Source organism: Primulina tabacum, chromosome 2 (assembly GCF_025594145.1).
Source record: "Primulina tabacum isolate GXHZ01 chromosome 2, ASM2559414v2, whole genome shotgun sequence".
In the NCBI taxonomy this organism is placed as follows: Eukaryota; Viridiplantae; Streptophyta; class Magnoliopsida; order Lamiales; family Gesneriaceae; genus Primulina; species Primulina tabacum.
In genome coordinates, this window is record NC_134551.1 from 49,349,118 (window position 1) to 49,369,861 (window position 20,744).

Below are 20,744 nucleotides of genomic sequence, written 5' to 3' on the forward strand. Positions count from 1 at the left end.
CGAAGGTTAAATTCTTATGTATCATACTGAGAATGTCAAAACGCTGTCGTTGTATCTCTGCCCTTGTCCTTGAACCCCTCTCCAGTCTGCACCACCAATTTTATCTATTATCGTCATCTCTCCAAAGTTCGATTCCTCTATTAAACCCCGAATACACAGAAAACCTCTGACCGAAGACCCAACAGGAATCGAGGATTTGTACATTAATGCATTTATTATGTGGTATTTCTTTCAGATCCGTTGTTTCTTGAACCTTTTCGTGACATATTGGTTAACCCCTCGCTTTCTTACGCGTATGTATTCCGTTGTTTAACAGTTGATACTGCGTGTGTGTTGAAATTTTAGTTTTTTGTTTTCTGGGTTGTGGAATATGGGGTCGATTCGGCTAGATCTGGTCGGAAAGATTCATCCAGAACCGATCGATCAATTCGACCGGCTTCCGGACTCTATCCTTCTCTTGATCTTCAACAAAATCGGGGATGTCAAAGCTTTGGGCCGATGCTGCGCTGTTTTGAAGCGATTTCATTCTATCGTTCCTCAAGTTGACAGCATAATCGTCCGCGTGGATTGCGTCATCTCCGACGATGATCCCTCCGCCTCCATAACCTCCGTGGACAAGTCCCGCCACCCAGTTTCCTCCTTTTTCCGCCTGTTCTTGGGAATCTTCAAGCCGTTGCAATCGCTTACTCAGCTCATGACTCCTTCCACTCGTCGCATTCCTTCGATTTCCCAAGACTCTGATTGCGAAAATGAGAGGAACAATGTCACCCATCATTCACCTACTCAAGTCTTGAAGAATTTTAATGAGATCAAGCTCCTCAGGATTGAACTTCCTAGTGGGGAGTTGGGGATTGATGAAGGTGTTTTGCTCAAGTGGAAAGCTAATTTCGGGTCTACCCTCGATAATTGTGTTATTCTTGGAGCTTCGAGCGTCATTACAAATCTGAATAGGGCCGGTGATTGTTTGGCCTCTTGTGATGTCAATACTGACCGTGGCCATGGGGTGGAGAATGATAATGGGAGCATACCGGACTCCTTTTACACCAACGGGGGATTGAAATTACGCGTTGTGTGGACTATTAGCTCATTGATTGCTGCCTCGGCGAGGCATTACCTACTTCAGCCGATAATAGCCGAACATAAGACGCTAGAATGTTTGATGCTTATGGATTCTGATGGGCAGGGGGTGTTGTCAATGAATAAAGATCAGTTGGAGGAGCTACGGGTAAAGCCTTTGTCCGCATCTTCGGCATCAAAGAGGACTCTTGTTCCAGCTCTGGATATGCGTTTATGGTACTCTCCGCATTTGGAGTTGCCGAATGGGATGGTCCTAAAAGGGGCGACCTTGGTTGCTATTAAGCCTATTGAGCAGTCGAAGAGAGAAGCTGTGGGTTTGGATGTGAATTGGGTCGCATCGGCGTTTGAGGAGCCTTTTGGAACTGCTGCGAGAATGTTGGTGAAGAGGAGGACTTATTGTCTGGAAATGAACTCATTCTGAGTTGGTGTTTGGTAAAAAATTAGCTTATGGATTTTTGAGGTAATTTTTATTTCTTCTCTAGATCATTGCATTAGTGGGTCTGTAAGTATTATTCTTGTTTACAGTAAATACTAGTAAGACCATGTTTGGTTGAAATCATTTTGTTTTAATGGTTATTGTTTTGTTTATTTATAATTCAAATAGTTAGAAAGTTGGATAGGTATTGAATAAGAAGTTATTTAGTAAATTTGGGAAATAGCATTCAAAAAAATCAAATTTAAGCTGCGAAACCTGACGGGGTATTGGATTTGCTTCGATTTCACCTTTATTTTCTAATTAGCTTTTTGTTATAAAATTTGGTAGCGTGAAATGAAGCCCGTATGTGCTTGCAGGGGATAGTTTCAGCAGTGTGGTGATTTATCCTCAACTGTATTTTTTTGTGTAAAATTAAACACCCCCCCCCCCACACACACCCACGCACGCACGCACGCACGCATAATTAATCCCCCGTATGAAATTCGGTGCCACCCACCCCCAGCAATTGGGACTTGGGATCTTTTTTTGTGTTATTTTTGTCCTGACACTCTTGTTCATGAACAAGTGATGTTCATTATGTTGTCCGACATTTTTTTGTGCTTGCTGTACTCCTTGATGCTGAGTGATGCATGTATCTGCTCCTTTAGAGTTGGTATGTCTATTGAGATTATGTTGTAGCAGTAAATTTATTCGTTTTCTAGGCAAGATACGGTTTTTGTATCCTAAGGATTGACTAGTCCAGAAGCAGAAGACTCGTTTTGTTTTGAACAAACCTTATTACCGGTTGCAGGATTATGTCTCGTAAGCTGTCCAGCTTCTACAGTCTTAACAATGGATGATATGCAGTGGCTTTGATCTTGAACTCAAGCACATGGTTTCAAGAGTGGAGACGTATTGTCATTGTAATATGGCGTAAGAGTCGCGCTCCTTGGAATTTTTAGTCGCCTTAGTTTTCCTTAGTTTTCTATATGTGAATATTATGATTATGAAGATTATATGCTTTATATGACGAGGTACCCTGTGGATTGTATTCTGAATTCCGGCTGCGGAATCATGTAAAACTGATTTACTGCCACAATAAGAATGTAAAATATCCGACCAGTGGAATTTGCATCTTCGCCTATTATTATTTGGAGTATAAGTCGTCTGTTTGACAACGTAGTTAATTGCCGGGTAATAATTTAGAAACTTGAATGTAGTTTTATTAGACTAGTAGATAGGATTAATACGTTTCCCGAGTTGGTGCATTTAATTTTTAATTCAGGTCTTGTTTTGAAAAAGTAAAAATTTATGATAAAAAGTAAAAATCTCAAACTCTCAAAAGACGCATAAACATTTATGATAAAAAGTAAAAATCTCAAACTCTCAAAATTTGTGCTTCAGGCATCTTAAATCTTTCAGAGATTTTCATATATATATTACTATCAGTGATTCATATAAGTAAGCTGTAACAACATCCATAAGACGCATTTCTAAATTTTCAGATACAGCCAAGCTAATCAAATACCGAAATGTAATTGCATCTATCACGGGAGAATACGTTTCTTCATAATCAATTCCAGGCCTTTGAGAAAAATCTTGTGCAACAAGTCGAGCTTTATATCTTACTATTTCATTTTTCTCATTTCGCTTTCGAATAAAAACTCATTTGTATCCAACATGTTTTACATCTTCAGGTGTAAGGACTATAGGTCCAAAAACATTACGTTTATTTAGCGAATCCAATTCAACATGGATGGCTTCTTTCCATTTTATCCAATCCTGCCGATTTTTACATTCACCAAAAGATTTTGGTTCATGATCTTCATTATCATTTATGATGTCGATTGCCACATTATAAGAAATTATATAATCAATTTCTTCTATATCTTTTCGGTTCCATATTTTTCCAGTATTAATGTAATTGATAGATATTTCACGATTCTCGTCAGTTTGTGTTTCTGACAGAACATTTTCATCATCATGTGTTTCTTCAGGAACATCATTCTCTATTTTGTGATTATCATATGTTTCTTCAGGAACATCATTTTCTCTTTTGTGATCATCGTGTTTTTCTATGAATTTTTTTTTTCGAGGATTTTTATCCTTGGAACCGACTGGTCTTCCACGCTTCAGGCGTTTAATGACATCATGAGTATCTTCAATTTGTTTCTTCAGAATTTCAATTCGAGCTGGGGCATTTGCAACATGTATATATGATTTAGTTACCCCTTTTGTGTCTGCAAATGCATCTGGTATTTGATTTGCTATTCTTTGCAAGTGCACAATTTGTTTTACATCTTTTTCACATTGTTTTGTTCTTGGATCCAGATGTAACAATGATGATACATACTATGTAATTTCCTTTTCGGTATGTTTCTGTTCTCCCCCTAACATTGGGAAGATTTCCTCATTAAAATGACAATCAGCAAAACGTGCTGTGAACACGTCGCCTGTCTGAGGTTCAAGATATCGAATGATTGATGGACTATCATAACCGATATAAATTCCAATCTTTCTTTGAGGTCCCATTTTCTTTCATTGTGATGGTGCAATAGGCATATACACCATACATCCAAAAATTCTCAGATGAGAAATGTCTGGTTCTTTACCAAATGCAAGCTGCAATGGGGAGTATTTATGATATGCACTTGGTCTGATGCGAATTAATGAAGCAGCATGTAAAATTGCATGTCCCCATATAGAAATAGAGAGCTTTGTTTTCATAATCATTGGTCTAGCAATCATTTGCAGACGTTTAATCAATGATTCAGCCAATCCATTCTGTGTATGTACATGAGCAACATGATGCTCAACAATGATTCCCATAGACATACAATAATCATTGAAAGTCTGGGAAGTAAATTCACCAGCATTATCAAGTCTAATTTTCTTGATTGTATAATTGGGAAATTGATTCGTCAATTTTATTATTTGAGCAAGTAATCTTGCAAATGCAACATTTCGAGTTGACAATAAACATGCATGTGACCATCTGCTGGAGGCATCAATCAATACCATAAAGTATTTGAATGGTCCACATGGTGGATGAATTGGTCCATAAATATCACCCTGAATACGTTCAAGAAAAATTGGCGATTCAGTTTGGATTTTGACTGGTGATGGTCTTATAATAAGTTTTCCAAGAGAACATGCTTTACATTGAAACTTATTATTCTGAAAGATCTTCTAGGTCTTTCAATGGATGACCATGTGTATTTTCTATAATTCTTCGCATCATTGTTGAACCAGGATGTCCTAATCGATCATGCCAATTGATCAGTATTGAAGAATTATCAACTACCATGTTTGATTCAATTGGACTTATATATGTATAATGCAATCCAGTAGGTAGCATTGGTAGTTTTTCAACTACATCTTTCTTTCCTGATTTGTATGTGGTAAGACACATATATTTCTCATTCCCTTCATTCATTGTTTGAGTATCATAACCATGGGAATATATATCATTAAAACTCAACAAATTTCTTTTTGATTGTGGTGAATACAAGGCATCATTGATCAAAAATTTTATACCATTATGTAACAAAAATTGTGCTTTACCACATCCTTTAATCAAGTCTACAGGACCTGATATTGTATTCACCATTGTTTTTGTTGGTTTTAGTTCCAAGAAATATCTTTTATCTCGGAGGATAGTGTGCGTTGTACCACTATCGAGTATGCAAATTTCAGCTTTGTTCATAACATTTTCCATGTTTGAACTTCAAAAAAATATGCAATGAAATAAAATTAGTGACAATAAATTTATAAAAATAAAATAAAATACAATACATATGTAAAAAATATAGCACGCGATAAAACATTATCATACGGGTATATAAAATATTTTACATATTTATTCCATCAGCAAATTGATCATTGTCTGAGAAATCAATCAGAAAATCTCCAGCATCAAAATGAGTTGAATCACTCAAAGGTTCACTCTGTTCAGTGAAGTTGGTCTCCTTTTCTTTCCCCTTTATTGATTCTTTATAAAGTTTACAAAGGTGCTCAGGGGCTCGACAAATACGGGACCAATGTCCTGGAGTACCACATCTGAAACAAGAACTTTCAAATCTTTTTGAGTGATTCTCATTAACACTCATATTTTCATGATGTCTTTTCTGTGGATGGTTTGGGACACTCTTTTGAGATGAGTTATGAAAGTAACTATTTCGATTATTTTCAAAACCACGGCCGCGACCGCGACCACTTCCACGTCCACGTCCACGTCCACGACCATGACCTCGATTTCGTCCTCGACCAAAATCTTGTCTATAACTTGATTTTGGTTTTCAAATTTAAATTTATTTTTGCTTACGACATTTACTTCAGGAAATGCCGTTGAACCAGTGGGTCGTGCCTGATGATTTCTCATTAACAGCTCATTATTCTTTTCCGCCACCAGGAGACATGCGATAAGTTCAGAATATCTCGAAAATCCACACACTCCATATTGCTGTTGTAGAGTTATATTCGATGCGTGAAAAGTGGAAAATGTTTTTTCAAGCATTTCCATTTCAGTAATCTCATGCCCACAAAATTTCAATTGCGAGATTATTCTATACATCGCCGAGTTATAATCACTGACTCTTTTAAAATCTTGGATTCTCAACGTATTCCATTCATCCCTGGCGGTCGGAAGTATAACTTCCCTTGTATGTTCGAATCTTTCTTTTAATCCCTTCCACAAAACCATGAGATCTTTTTCAGTTAGATATTCACATTTCAATCCATCGTCGAGATGTCGACGCAAAAATATCATGGCTTTTGCCTTTTCTTGTGATGTCGATATGTCATTTTCTTTTATGATGTCACTTAGACCCAATGACTCAAGATACATGTCTACATCGAGAGTCCATGGCGTATAATTTTTCCCCGTAATATCAAGAGCAATGAATTCGAGCTTTGTCAAGTTTGACATGGTGGTACTAAAAAAAAATTACGATGCATTTTATTAGTTAATGAATAATACAAAGTAATGGATAAACAACAAGTACAAGCATTTGTAAAAATAAAAAAAACACACGATGAGGATATTCTCCAATAAATACAAGACTCGTGAGTATGATAACCAAAATAATTAAAAATATCCTTGAGAAAGCCATCTTATTTTTTCTTCGAAAATTTGATGAAGAATAATTTTTAGAGAAGAAGTGAAAGTTGGAGTGATTGAATGTGTTTGTGAGATCATATTTATAGGGCAAAAACTAGCCGTTTTGTTACCGTTTATGACCGTTGGTGTACAAAATATAAATGTATGCATTTGTATAATTTTATGGTAATAATATGATGTATATAATATTAGTCATGTTTAAATAATTATGTATATCATATCACATTATTATAATGCGGTGTCACAAGCTATTTTGTTTAAAGAACTTATAGGCTTTTATACTTGTCGTATCCCTCACCGGGAGTGTGGGATGTCGTCTTAACATCATCCCAGGATTTATAACAAGTCTTTGAAAAAATTATTTTTATTATTTCTGAATAACATTATATTATATATTAAATATATACACAATAAATAAATAACAGTAAAATAAATATTATTACTTTTGTTACCTTTTTCTTCTGTTCGGAGCTTGGAAAAGTATGAAGGACTTTTAGAGCTTCGTGCTGATAACGTGTTGTGAAAAAGTAAAAATTTATGGTAAAAAGTAAAAATCTCAAACTCTCAAAATTTACCAAACTATACACACTTTATAATATTTTTCTCTCTACTCAATTGTGTATTTCTTCACAAATGGTGAGGCTATTTATAGAATTTCTTTACAAATAATCCAAAAATAAAATACATCATTACCTACATCATCACATACTAATTTTCAATATTTACAACTCTTATTTTCAACATTCAAATATTCAACATTCAAATATTCAATACACATATTTTAAATATTATTTTTCAACAGGGATATATTTTTTAAATTATATGTACATCAATTATTGAGTTAGCTGTTTCCAGATACATCTGTCATTGGCAATCTTCTTGTGTTATATATATATCTGTGTGTAACTTCGAACATGCATTTCATCAATAACTGACGAATGGCTCCATACCATATGAACAATTGTTTAAAACAGAGGTTGAAACAGAACTTAAGAAGGATAAGTTAAAACAAGAAATGCGGTAGTCTCCAAATTCTGCGATGACCCAGAATATGTGAATTGCATGCAAAATCTCTAAAAAGTTGACACAGCTGGAACTGGGACAATACAAACAACGCAAGGTCTGAGACGTGGGAAGGATTGATGGTGCAGCTTTTCATCCTCCCTTACCTGAAAAACAAATGCGAAGAAAGTCAGTCCTTCACCTGTTGTATTTAAAGCTTAGTAAACATATATACGGTATTTCACCGTTTGCCATTGATATAATTCTTCGTATCAAAGAAGGTACATCTAATCTTTTACTCCAACACGAGACAGATCAATTTCTTCAGTGACCGAGGAGTTGAAACTTTTGTTAAGATTCAAATGACATCTCAAATATGGATCATAATAGATTCAAGAAACTATATGCAAATTGAACCATAAGCCTTCGTGTGTAATTTCTCGGTCCTATACAAGGATTCTTGAACTGCTGTGGGAATACGGAAGTGAACAATATGTTGAAAACATTCTTATGTAAAATAGATTATTTGTAACGTATTTGACTGTTGTATCGATCACAGGATACAGACAGTACATAATAACTACTTTCAAAAGCACAAGAATTTACTGGGCAACGAATTCTTGCAGAGTCTAAATTGCAACACATATTTTATAGGCCTTCATAATGATGCCGCGAGCCTTCAAAAACCAAATATGGATCTATTCCCTTTCAACAGGAGGCTTTAAATCCAAAAAAAGTGTCCAAAGCCAAAAGACCAGCCTTCACAACATATTCATAAATCCACAATGTCATGTATAACTGAGCAAAAGAAGATATTACCATTAGATCTTGCCATATTGTTGGTGGGACCAAGTCAATAAATTTTGAGGGCTTAGTCTAATATCATTAAATCATACTGATCCTTAATATTTTAATAGAAACTGACATCGCGAATTTATTATCCAAATATCCAAATTTCAGACCTTCATTATGGAGAAACGGCATAGAAAAATCCAATCTTCAAGTCTTTTTGTATTGAAGTTCTTGCTTAGTAGATGCCATCTTTAATTGAAAAAACTAGCTACAATAATAACTACTCAAAGGAGGGAGTGTTCACTAATTAATCTGTTAATCATCTCTTTTAACTTTAAGCCCTTTGTCTCTAAGATTTTTTTCCTTGGAAAGAAAGGGTTCTATTCCTGAAAAGTTAAAATATAATCCTGTAGCACCCTTAACTTGAACTTTTTACACCTAAAATTTTCTACTCGAGTTTGTGTATAAATTTATTCAGTCAAGCTCAAAACTGAGTTATTTGAAATTTTGAATTTGAGCTGGGGTTCCTTTTATACATATAAATTATGACACAAACTCATAAACTTATGTTGTATTTAAAGATATTATTAAAAATTGATATTAAATTAAAATTATGAATATTTTTTTGCTCGAGCAGAATGCGAATTTCACTTCAAATTAAGACATTTCAATATATATATTGAAAAGAATTGGATCTATTACTGGGAGAATGGACTATAGTACCTAGAGGTATAAATATATATTTAAAAAAATATGAACGGTGCAGATGGCTGACAAGTAATGAACTCCAAGCATGTTTCTGACTAGTGTTGGGGTAGCTGCAGTAATAACCCTATGGAATTATCAAACTAAAAAAATTAATGTTTCTTTTACACTACACCAAGTGTCACCTGCTTAAGCTTCTAACATATGCTAAAGTGCACAACTTTAACTCAAACATCAACATCTGTCCGCCATAAACATGTTAGAAACGAGGGAGCCAAACAAAGAGACAACCAGCCGATCCCAATTCACTGTTATCTATGAAATAACATTAAAAAAGGACAAATTGGAGAGCGAGATTAATATTATTTTATTCTGAAACAATAAATGGCTAGCTCGAATGGTCATCCACAGCCTTTTTATGAAATCAAGAAAATAGAGAACTGTTCATGGTACGAACGTCAAATCAATGAAGAGAAATCACAGTAAAAATAACACTTCAACTGATTGGAAAATCATCCAAGAACAAGAGATAACGTTAATGGAGAAAAAATATCAGATGAATGATGATGATAATGTGATACGAAAAACTCGGGAAAATTACCAGTTATGAAGATGTGGCATCAGTTCTTTCCTTTTCCTTTCTGGGATGAATGCCTGGCGCCATTGTTAGCATTTGGATCGCCGTAGCTGAGCTGCAGACGAGCATCGAATCCAGGAAGTAACTGGTGGTGGTTCTCCACTGGCGCCGCCGTGCCGAGGAAGAAGCTAGGAGATGAAGATCCATCTAGGAGAGAAAATCTCTGGAGGTAATTGTAAGGCGACGTGGAATTGGACTGAAGGGTCCCCCCGTTGTAGGCAGCAGCAAGGCCGGATGAACTAGCAGAAGAGGAGATTGTGAAATTCAAGTTGTACTCGTTGCTGCCATTGTTGTGGTTACTGTTACTATCTGGGACAAAGTGGTCGGGGACGAAGGAGAACTGTTGGATCTCCGACTGGTTCTCCCCCGCCACGCTAAAAAGCGGCGAAGCCATGGATGCGAAGGAATTCGCAAAGTGAATTTGCCCCGGACCAGTGCTGAAGTATTCCGAGGACCAAAGCCGAGATTTTTGAAAGAAATTGGACTCGTTGGAGTTTTCTTGAACTGACCTATTGGGGCTGGTGGGGTTGTTACCATTCATCCCTGCGCTCAAGAGCTCGGTGAAAGAAGTGGTGTGTGAAAGAGGGTTTAGGGAAGCCATTTGAGAGTCCTTCTCCTTCCCCGCGACTCTCTCCTTTGCGCGCTCCCTGGCTTTGATCCGGCTTTCAGATCTGGAGAGTGAAAGACCGGAACTTTTGCTCGTCTCCGAAGTGCTACTACAGGCGGAGGATTTTGTCATTTGCTGGTGATGATGGTATTTGGTATCCCCGCCACCGCCGCCGTCCATCTCTACTTCGACTGAATCTAGACCGAGTTGATCGCTTCCGCCATTACTAGACCTTTTCTCATCACTTAGTTGCTTAGGGGTGTCCGGGAAAAGAGAATTCATCGGCGGTAGCTCGGCGATGGAGCTTGCAGCCGCTTTCAGCAGCCACTCCACCGCCTTGCTCGGCTGATCATAACCTAAACGGTCCTGCAAATCATAGAACTGAATAGCAGTGTTCACAGAGAGCCGTACACGCCTGTCTCTTAGCCCCTTGGAGGTCAGCACTTTGCTGTGTCGATCTTTCCCCCCAGAAGCTCGCGAAACCCTAACAATCCTAGACGAAGCCCAGCCGTAAAACCCACCTGCGCCACCGCCAAGATCCACGCCTCCAACACTTCCGCCGCCGTTAGAACCACCAACCCTTTTACTCTTTCCATCTTTTTCATCCCCATACTGGTCATCCATTTTCTTACCGTAGACTAATTTTGCTGAGGCCAGCCTTCCATCGCCATTGCTGATTCTTGGAAACTTACGCTGAATCTCATCCAAATCCATCCCACCAATTTCATGCCTTTTTTCTCCAAATCCCTTTCAGCTCCTCCTCTCACCTTACCTACTCTCAGATAAAGTAAAAGAAAAAGATCCAAAATTTAAACTAAATCTGAACTTCTTGGATTAGGGTTATTACTCACTCACGGAGAGAGAAGACAGCACAACTGGGTGGTGGTTTCCGAGGGAGACAGTCCCACCAGAGCCCTTTGCATTGATGATTATTACACCAAGTACTTTATCTTTTGTAATGACATATACATACAACAGATTTAAACAGAAAAAGCCGTATTTCTGCTGTACGATACATCACGTTCGGTAACAGAGAAAGGTCAGAAAATGGCGAAGCTTTCGTTTAAAGCTTTTTATGGTTCAAAAGCAAAAACCAATCACTGTAAAACGTACTCAGAATCAATCTCCCCTCAGTTCATCTTTAAAAAATCCAAGAAAAGCAACAACAACAAAAAACCCCAAAGAATCCAGCCAAACCCCAGAAAAGGAAACAGAATCAGATGCCAATTCGTGAGAGAAAAGAAAAGGATATCCAAGGAGGGAAAAAAACGTAAGAAGGAGGGAAGGGGACTGTGAGCAATTAAAGCTTGGCTCTGAAAGTCTGAAACTTTAATTTTGCAGTCATTGTTGTTTGCTATTACGATGGAAAAAATTTAAAGGCCAACCATACATAAAACAAATAGTACATATAAGATAAAATTTATATTATAATATTATATTTAAATAATTTCAAAGATAATGACGATAATAAAAGAAATATATGTTTGTGTGTGGACCTTTTGGTCGGAGAAATGCCAATGTAACGACGAGGAATAATACAAAACCAGAACAGTCGGATTTGTGACAGTTTCAGACACCTCTTTATCTACAACTTCATACATTCAACGTTATAAGGATTAATTTTTTTTAAAAAAAAACATTATAAGGATTCATCACTGATTTTAATCTCAAATAATTAGTATATTCAGGCCATTTTAAATTTTTGAACCAAGAAGATATTTCTATTTGCTCTGCAAAACATCATTTGGTTCGTCAGATGAGATAAGAATAATGAAATAAAAGATGTTGAATCGTATTATAGGCATTAAACGGTGGATAGCTTTGTCATGTGAGCTCTCATTTGTAAAAAATATTTGATGTGTTTCATTTACACGGTTATAATATTGGAGGTAAAAACTTGTGTGAGACGGTCTCACAGATCATATTTCGTGAGACGGATCTCTTATTTGGATAATCCATAAAAAAAATTAATTTTTATTGTGAATATCGGTAGGGTTGACTCGTCTCACAGATAAACCTACTCGATATTGGATTGCAAGGCTACTCAAAATCTTAATTGAATTGCAAAATCTTATGTATTTAATATTTATTATTATCTTCGCCACATTCTTAGCATGCTAAAAATATTTTCGCATGGAGCAATTTTCTTTTCGTAAGTGATTCAAAATTCGGGCTTCTCTAACTCTATTATTATGTTGGATCACTACTTTATCTGAAAACTAACACCATTAGACATTTAATAGTCATCGTAGTTTAATATTTTTTGAAATATGTAAAGCTTCCACCAAAGTTGTATTAAAAAAAAAAAGAAGCAAAAGGGGTCTTATTTTATTTCTCCACCACCACCACATGTCAAGTTGTGCATTTTTTCCATATTATATGCAATATACAAAAATAAAAACAGAAAAACAAAAAAAATCTCGTTAAGACCGTCTCGTATGTCAATTTTGTGATACGGATCTCAGCAAAGACTCAGCCAAGGGGAGGGTGACTCTGACCGCCCCCGTAATTTTTAATTTCATTGATTAAAAGTCTAAAATTAATTATACATTTTTCATCTTCCTTTCAAATATTTGTTTTTATCTCCCCTGAAATGTTTTTTACCCCCCAACTTTCGTTTTTCTGGCTTCGTCTATGGATCTCGGACATGACTCAATCCATGAAAATGTATCAATTTTTATGTCAAAAATATTATTTTCATAATAATTATGGATCAAACCAACACATCTCATGAATAAAAATCAATAAAACTATCTCAGAATTCACCATCTCATTAAAAAAAAATTATCCATGATCCTGATGTAACATGGAAATAAAATAAGCTTTTCCGTACGATGTGGCTCACTGCTTCGGCCAACATAAACAAATAAGTTAAATGATAAAATTGCATGGGAGAACGCATTATTGGTGACAACTATGTGTTGTTTTTTTTAAAATTAAAACAATAAGAATAAATTGTAAGGGGTGTACTACATACATTGTATAGTATCTGAGTAACTTCATGTTGAACTATATGAATTTCAAATTATTTGATTTATTTGAATGGATAAAATTAAAGTCACTTTTGAATACAATATTTTATATCAAATTGAGTAATTTTAGTAGTAATTATAGTGGATTTTTTTTTTTTTTGAAATCTTATTATAGGAGGTGGGAGGACTCGAACCTAAGTCATAATAAGAGAGAAACAAGGTGAGACCATTATAGTCAAAGCTCGGTCTCAATTATAGTGGATTTCAAATATATTCAAAATGAAAATCTTTCAAAATCAAATACATTATAAGAACTCGCTTGCCCAGCATCGCAAGATTAAAATCAATTACTAATTTTTTTATTATGTGTTAACACATTGATTCAACTTAAATAAAAAATATCATTATCTTAAACTTCTCTAGTACCGATCGCTTACCATTATTACCAGAGCTTGGACCATCTTTACGCCATGAATTCGCGGTCTTTCAATCTAGCTCGTGTTCTCACATAAACTCCATACCTAAAACCACCTCCATCATCGCTTTCTTGAAAATGGTTTTGATTCAGTGTATCTAAAATCGCTCGGATGTATGTCCTAAAAAATTTAAAGATCTTGCAACCTGAAGTATAATAGAGCTAGAGCGATGCACTTGCCGGTAAAAAGGAAGCCGAAGTATAAACAATTCATAAATCCCACCAAATTAATAAATTATTAACTATTAGGATCTTATGGACGTACTGTCATCGCCACTATTGCAGAGTCCATATAATATAATATAACAAAACAAAATGTGACAAGTACTTTACATTGTATAATATAAATAGTAAAAAAAAAAAAGCAAGATGAGAAAAAGCTGTCGAAAGGGCATTAATTTAGCGACAGACAAGCATGAATGAGAGAGCAATAGAACAGTGCTCTTAAAATATGCAAACGCCAAAAAGAAGGGAAAAAAAAAGAGAGGTGTTTATCTTGCATTTCAACCCAGATTATTTATCTTTTTATATACCTTAATTTATAATTTATTTGGCAGTGCATTCAAAAATATAAAAACAAGTCTCAAAACTATTGTCACAAATATATTGGGTTTTTAAATGGTTGTTTATCAATCTTACCATGAATATTTGACAAAAATGCAAAAAAACATTGAAGTGTTTTCACTGAATGAGCCGATAAATTGTGTTTGGATCATGTAGAAGAACTAATACGATGAGATATATTTCACCGCAAGCACCTTGTACAAAACATTCTAATGCAAAGAAGAGATTTGTGCAAGAATATTAAAAAAAATAATAATAATAATATCCATAAGCAATCTTGGAGACACTGAAAGAATGTTAAATACAACATAAATTCAAATCCTAAGAAAGTGTCAGCTAGATTAGTAGGTAGAGAGAGCTCAAAAGTTACACTAACAATGATTCTTAGCGGGTTTTTTTCAGGCGTTTGCGAGATCTTGATACATCTTTCCGTTAATTTTCTGGAGCTTTAAGTTCTGTAAAAGGCTGAAAACAATCCAAAGAGGGAGTATCACTTCGTCAATATGTATAATCGTCATGATAGAAAACACATATTGAAATAATGGTGCAGTTCACATATAAAATGCAAGATTTGTGTGCAGAGATGAGGCACAAAGACTAGGTCGATGATTCGCATGGTCGTGTTTAGGTTCATAAGTGGAAAAAAATATTTCAGGTCACAGAAATGGGGACCTGTGTATTTTTGCTCATCCCACCAAGTCTGAATCATAAAGATCCATATTGACTGGTAGAATTCTAGAGATGTTCATCTACCAATATAGCCAATCAAACTCGTATCAAATGGCTATTTCACCACCACATCTAGTAGTATTCAAGCATTTAGTGAATTTGCAACAGAAAAAGAACAAGAGCTCGAGATGAATTTTGCCTACAACACTAAATCCACAACCATACAACCTAGTTGAAGATAAAAGAGGGCAAATAAAAAAATGAAGCAAGACTTCGGCTACAGCTTACAACAAACAATCACCAAAGATGGTAAGGATATGCACCTCATCTAGTTTTTGCTCAAGTTCCAGAAGTTCTTGGCAAAATGTGAGGCACTCTGCGTGATATAAAGCTGCTACGTCTAAATCAAGGCCTTCCGTCGAATGATACCAATCATTTCATGAAATAGAACCAAAATAGAGTTTCAGTCACGAAGCATTTTCAACATAAGCACATAACCAGAAATTTGGTTCGAATAACACATTGTCTTATTTGGAACTATCGTGAATTAGCCTATATGTATACAAACTCGTGATAATCTCCAGCATTTGCTTATTTACAAAAAAAAAAGTTGAATTTTTCACGGTACCAAACCACCTACCACATAGAGATCTATTTTTGAATTAACGGGCCTAAATTTAATCAGACATTGCTTTATGTTTTTAATCCTTCAATTCCTCGAGAACGCACACAAACTACCAACTCACCATCAGATAAATTAACAGGACCATAAAACAAAAATTGAATTTTAACATAGCAAAGCACAGATTGTTACTTAGAATACAAACTTTATAATTTGTTTCGGCTGAGAGGTGATCGTCAGTCCCCTCCGACCCTGTTCGAAAAAGGGGACAAACGAATTATCCATCCCACACCAGCTATCAAAGACAGGCGAAATCACATATTCATTAACAAAAACTACACAAACTACTGTAAAAAAGGATAGCTTAATAAGCTTATATAGGACGGAGATCAAGAATCTTGGGCGCAAGAATACACACACACTCTCTCTCACAAAGCACAAAAACTGACAATGCATAACAAAGGGAGTCGGATCATAACCCAAGAGTTCAAGAAGATCACAAACAAAACAAAAACATAGTAGAGATAGGGACAGTTATCCCGACTAGCATCGAAATGGGATGTCGGCTGCGAAGGTGCGTCGTCAAGCGACGTTGATGACCGATGACGGGGGTAATCGCGCGCTGTAGACGGGGGCGGGAGATGTGGAAGGGGCGGAGGCGGAAGAGAAAAGGGCTGTTGGATTTGGATCTCTCGTCCCATTCGGGCGGCGTCAGTGCTCGGAAACCAGAATTCTCGAAACACAGGTGGTGAAATTACTTTGTGGTCTTTGTTGTTGATTTTACCAATATACAAGGAAGCAATGAAATTGAAATTTAAGTTTACGATAGAAAAGATATTATACATGATTATTGATATTGTTACCTATTCAAGTTCTGTAAATCTACTCTATAAATAGAGGTCTCAATGATGTATAAGTACACAAAAAATCATTCTCTCTTCTCTATATTCTCTACTATTCACAACAAGTTATCAGCACGAGTGCTCTTCAAGGTAAAATTTATAAATAATTTATTCTTATTCTTGTATGCATGTTCTTGAAGAAGCACAATATTTAGATTTAATATTGATGCTCCCGAAGCAGCACAAATTATAGATTTATATTGATGTTCCTGAAGAAGCACAACTTTTAATTTTATGTTGATGCTCCTGAAGTTTGATTTAAGTTTTTTTCATATCTTGGATTACTTATTTAAGATTTATATTATTTGGATTTTGATGATTTAAATAGTCGCTAAAATATTGTGTGAATACTAGTATTTACTAGTTTTATAATAATTTTTGAGTCAATCACAACACTATTTTTGATATCAATTGGACCAAAAAAATAATAATAATAATTCTTCACAACCGCAGCAGTGGTGTGAGAAATTCTAGGTATGAGAGTAATTTTTTTTAAGACATAAATTTTATTATAATTTCTTTAAGTCCAAAGTGTTGGATTTTTTCCTTTTCAAGAAATATATGACTTGTTTACGAAGTTGGGCAGGATTCTGTGATATTTGTTTTACGTATTTAGAATAATTGTGCATAAAAGAGTTTTATTTTTTTCTTTAGTTTATAATGCTACAATTTGTTATTAGTGCAATTTGTAATAGATACATAAATTATTAATTGAGCACATCTCAATGTACACCTGCATCGATGTTAGTTTAACAAATAGAATAACAAAATTTCAAAATTACATAGTAAAAGTAGTAACATGCATAATTTGTTATAATATTTATTTTCAATAATAGTAATGCAATTTTACTCTATTTATGTCATGATTCTAATTATATAAAAAAATTTTTAAGTTGCAATGGCGAACATCACCAAACTTGAATTTGAAGCACTTGACTTGACTGGAAAAAATTATTTATCATGGATTTTGGATGCCGAGGTCCACCTTATCTCTATGAATATAGGAGATACAATAAAAGAAGGAAATGAAATGTCCCAGCAGGACCGTGCAAAGGCACTTATTTTTCTCCGTCATCACCTCAATGATGGGTTGAAAGTCGAATATCTCACTGTGAAAGAGCCACGAGAGCTTTGGAAAAATCTAAAAGAAAGATTTGACCATCAACGAACTGTAATTCTCCCAAGAACCCGATATGAATGGATGCACCTACGGTTACAAGATTTTAAGTCCGTAAGTGACTATAACTCTGCATTATTCAAGACTAGTTCCACACTGATACTTTGTGGAGAGAAATATCACTCAATCAAGACAATTCGTCTGATAATGCTGCTGAATTTAAATCGCAGACATTTAATGACTATTGTATGTCAATAGGGATTTCAGTTGAGCATTCGGTTGCCCATGTCCATACACAAAATGGCTTAGCAGAGTCATTTATTAAGCGTTTGCAATTAATTGCTAGACCATTATTGATGAGAACCAAACTTCCATCATCTGTGTGGGGACATGTCATATTACATGCTGCATCATTGATTCGTATAAGGCCAACTAATTATCACCAATACTCACCCTTACAACTTGCTTATGGTCGAGAACCTGATGTTTCTCACCTTCGAGTATTTGGTTGTGCAGTACAAGTCCCTCTCCCACCTACACAGCGAACCAAAATAGGCCCACAATGTAGACTTGGGATTTACGTGAGATATGATTCACCATCTATTATTAGATTTTTGGAACCTTTAACAGGAGATTTGTTTACTGCGAGATTTGCAGATTGCCACTTCGATGAATTGGAATTTCCAAATCTATGAGAAATAAAGTTGTGTTCCGAAGAACAACAAAAGATTTGTTGGAATGAGAAAACACTATCTCATTATGATCCTCGAAATAATCAATGTGACCAAGAAGTTGAAAGAATCATTCACTTGCAAAGAATTGCAAATCAATTGCCCGATGCTTTTGTTAATACAAAGAATGTGACAAAGTCACATATACATGCAGAGAATACCCCTGTAAAAATTGATGTCCCCGTAGGACCAGCTATTATTCAACCTGCAAATGAATCTAAAATACGCCAGAAGCGTGATCGACCAATTTGTTCAAAGGATATTGTATCTCGAAAAAGAAAGGTACAAGAGAAAGAAAATTCAAAAGCTCACGAAGAAGAAATCTTGGATGATATAGTAAGAGAGATCAATGAACCAAACTTGGATAATATTATTCCTGAAGAATCAAATTCTCATGAAAATAATGAGATTTCAATAAATTATATATCATCTCGAAAATTGTGGGATCGAAATAACACAATTGTTGACAATGTCTTTGCCCTAAATGTCGCCCTTGATATCATACATAATGAAGACCCAGAACCACAATCCGTTAAGGATTGTCAACAAAGAGATGATTGGCCAAAGTGGAAGAAGGTCATACAAACTGAATTAGACTCACTAGAAAAACATAAAGTGTTTGGACCTGTAGTACGAACACCTGAAAATGTAATCCCAGTAGGATACAGATGGGTTTTTGTACGAAAGAGGAATGAAAATGGTGAAATTGTAAGATACAAGGCCCGACTCGTAGCCCAAGGTTTCTCGCAGAGACCTGGAATTGACTATGACGAAACATGTTCACCTGTGATGGATGCCACTACTTTTCGATTCCTAATCAGTTTAGCAGTATCAGAAACTCTTGATATGCGACTTATGGATGTTGTAACTGCTTATCTTTATGGTTCACTTGATAGTGATATATATATGAAAGTGCCTGAAGGATTCAAACTATCGAAAGAAAATGGTGAAGCGCCCAAGGCTATGTTATCAATAAAACTGCATAAATCCTTATATGGATTAAAGCAATCTGGTCGCATGTGGTACAATCGTCTTAGTGAATATTTGTTAAAAGAAGGATACACAAATAATGCTATTTGTCCATGCGCTTTTATAAAAAGAACAGATGAGGGTTTTGCAATTGTGGCAGTATATGTTGATGATCTAAATCTTATTGGCACTCCAGAAGAGCTTACTAAAACTGCTAATTACTTGAAAAATGAGTTTGAGATGAAAGATTTAGGAAAGACAAAATTTTGCCTCGGATTGCAGATTGAACATTTGCAAGAGGGAATATTTGTTCATCAATCATCATATACAGAAAAAATATTAAAGCGCTTTTACATGGACAAGGCACACCCATTAGCATCACCAATGTTTGTTCGATCACTTGATGCTAACAAAGATCCTTTTCGACCACCTGAAAATGGAGAAAAAATCGTTGGTCCAAAAGTACCATATCTAAGTGTCATTGGTGCACTGTCATATCTCGCAAATTGTACTCGCCCAGATATATCATTTTCTGTTAATCTTTTAGCGAGATATAACTCATGTCCAACCCGAAGACATTAGAATGGTGTAAAACACATATTTCGTTACCTTCGGGGTACAATTGATATGAGATTATTTTATTCGACAAAATCAAAGTCTCCTTTAGTCGGATATGCAGATGCAGGATATCTTTCTGATCCACATAAAGCTAAATCCCAGACAGGTTATGTGTTTACACGAGGAGACACTGCTATATCATGGAAGTCGGTGAAGCAATCCTTAACAGTGACGTCTTCAAATCACTCTGAGATCATTGCAATGCATGAAGCAAGTCGGGAGTGTGTGTGGCTTGAGATATGACACAACATATTCAAGAATCATGTGGACTCCCAACAGCCAAAGATGACCCAACAGTAATATTCGAAGATAATACTGCTTGCATTGCGCAGTTAAAAGGAGGCTACATCAAAGGTGATAGAACAAAGCATATTTCACCAAAGTTTTTCTATACACATGAGCTTCAAGAAAATGGTGATATTGACGTCCATCAAATTCGCTCAAGCGACAATGTAGCTGACTTATTTACAAAGGCATTACCAATTTCAACATTCAAGAAATTGGTGCACAAGATAGGGATGCATCAGTTGAAGGATCTCAGATGATTGAGATCATGGGGAGTATCTATTGTTGTACTCTTTTTCCTTCGTTCAGATTTTTCCATTGGGTTTTTACTGACAAGGTTTTGACGAGGCAGCATTTGAACTCCCACATCTCTTAGAAGTGATTTAATGAGTCGATAATCATCTAAAGGGGAGTATTATAGAAAAGATATTATAGATGATTATTGATATTGTTACCTATTCAAGTT

The 20,744-nt window shown here is 35.6% G+C and overlaps 2 protein-coding genes and 1 long non-coding RNA gene across 5 annotated transcripts; 1 reads left to right on the forward strand and 2 right to left on the reverse strand.

Annotated features, from left to right (window-relative positions):
• The first annotated feature begins 9 nt into the window (after positions 1-9).
• Positions 10-2,614, forward strand: LOC142534450 (F-box protein At4g18380-like). 2 transcript variants are annotated; one of them, XM_075641333.1, is made up of 2 exons: positions 10-1,537; positions 2,215-2,614. In XM_075641333.1, exon 1 carries the CDS (start codon positions 371-373, stop codon positions 1,496-1,498), a length of 1,128 nt encoding a protein of 375 aa, XP_075497448.1. In that variant the 5' UTR covers positions 10-370; the 3' UTR covers positions 1,499-1,537; positions 2,215-2,614. The 2 variants fall into 2 exon arrangements, with proteins under 2 accessions (XP_075497448.1, XP_075497442.1); XM_075641327.1 differs by having other exon boundaries at positions 11-1,537; positions 2,304-2,614.
• Positions 2,615-7,504: 4,890 nt separating this feature from the next.
• Positions 7,505-11,724, reverse strand: LOC142534467 (transcription factor TCP2-like). Of its 2 annotated transcripts, none has more exons than XM_075641341.1 (2): positions 9,712-11,723; positions 7,505-7,780 (listed from the first exon to the last, which is right to left on the reverse strand). In XM_075641341.1, exon 1 carries the CDS (start codon positions 11,066-11,068, stop codon positions 9,731-9,733), a length of 1,338 nt encoding a protein of 445 aa, XP_075497456.1. In that variant the 5' UTR covers positions 11,069-11,723; the 3' UTR covers positions 7,505-7,780; positions 9,712-9,730. The 2 variants fall into 2 exon arrangements, with proteins under 2 accessions (XP_075497456.1, XP_075497461.1); XM_075641346.1 differs by lacking the exon at positions 7,505-7,780 and adding an exon at positions 7,800-8,081 and having other exon boundaries at positions 9,712-11,724.
• A 2,889-nt stretch (positions 11,725-14,613) lies between these two features.
• On the reverse strand, positions 14,614-16,427 carry LOC142538004 (uncharacterized). The gene is made up of 2 exons (XR_012818627.1): positions 15,358-16,427; positions 14,614-14,830 (listed from the first exon to the last, which is right to left on the reverse strand). It is a non-coding gene; the product is annotated as an uncharacterized LOC142538004 (long non-coding RNA).
• Between the last annotated feature and the right edge of the window lie 4,317 nt (positions 16,428-20,744).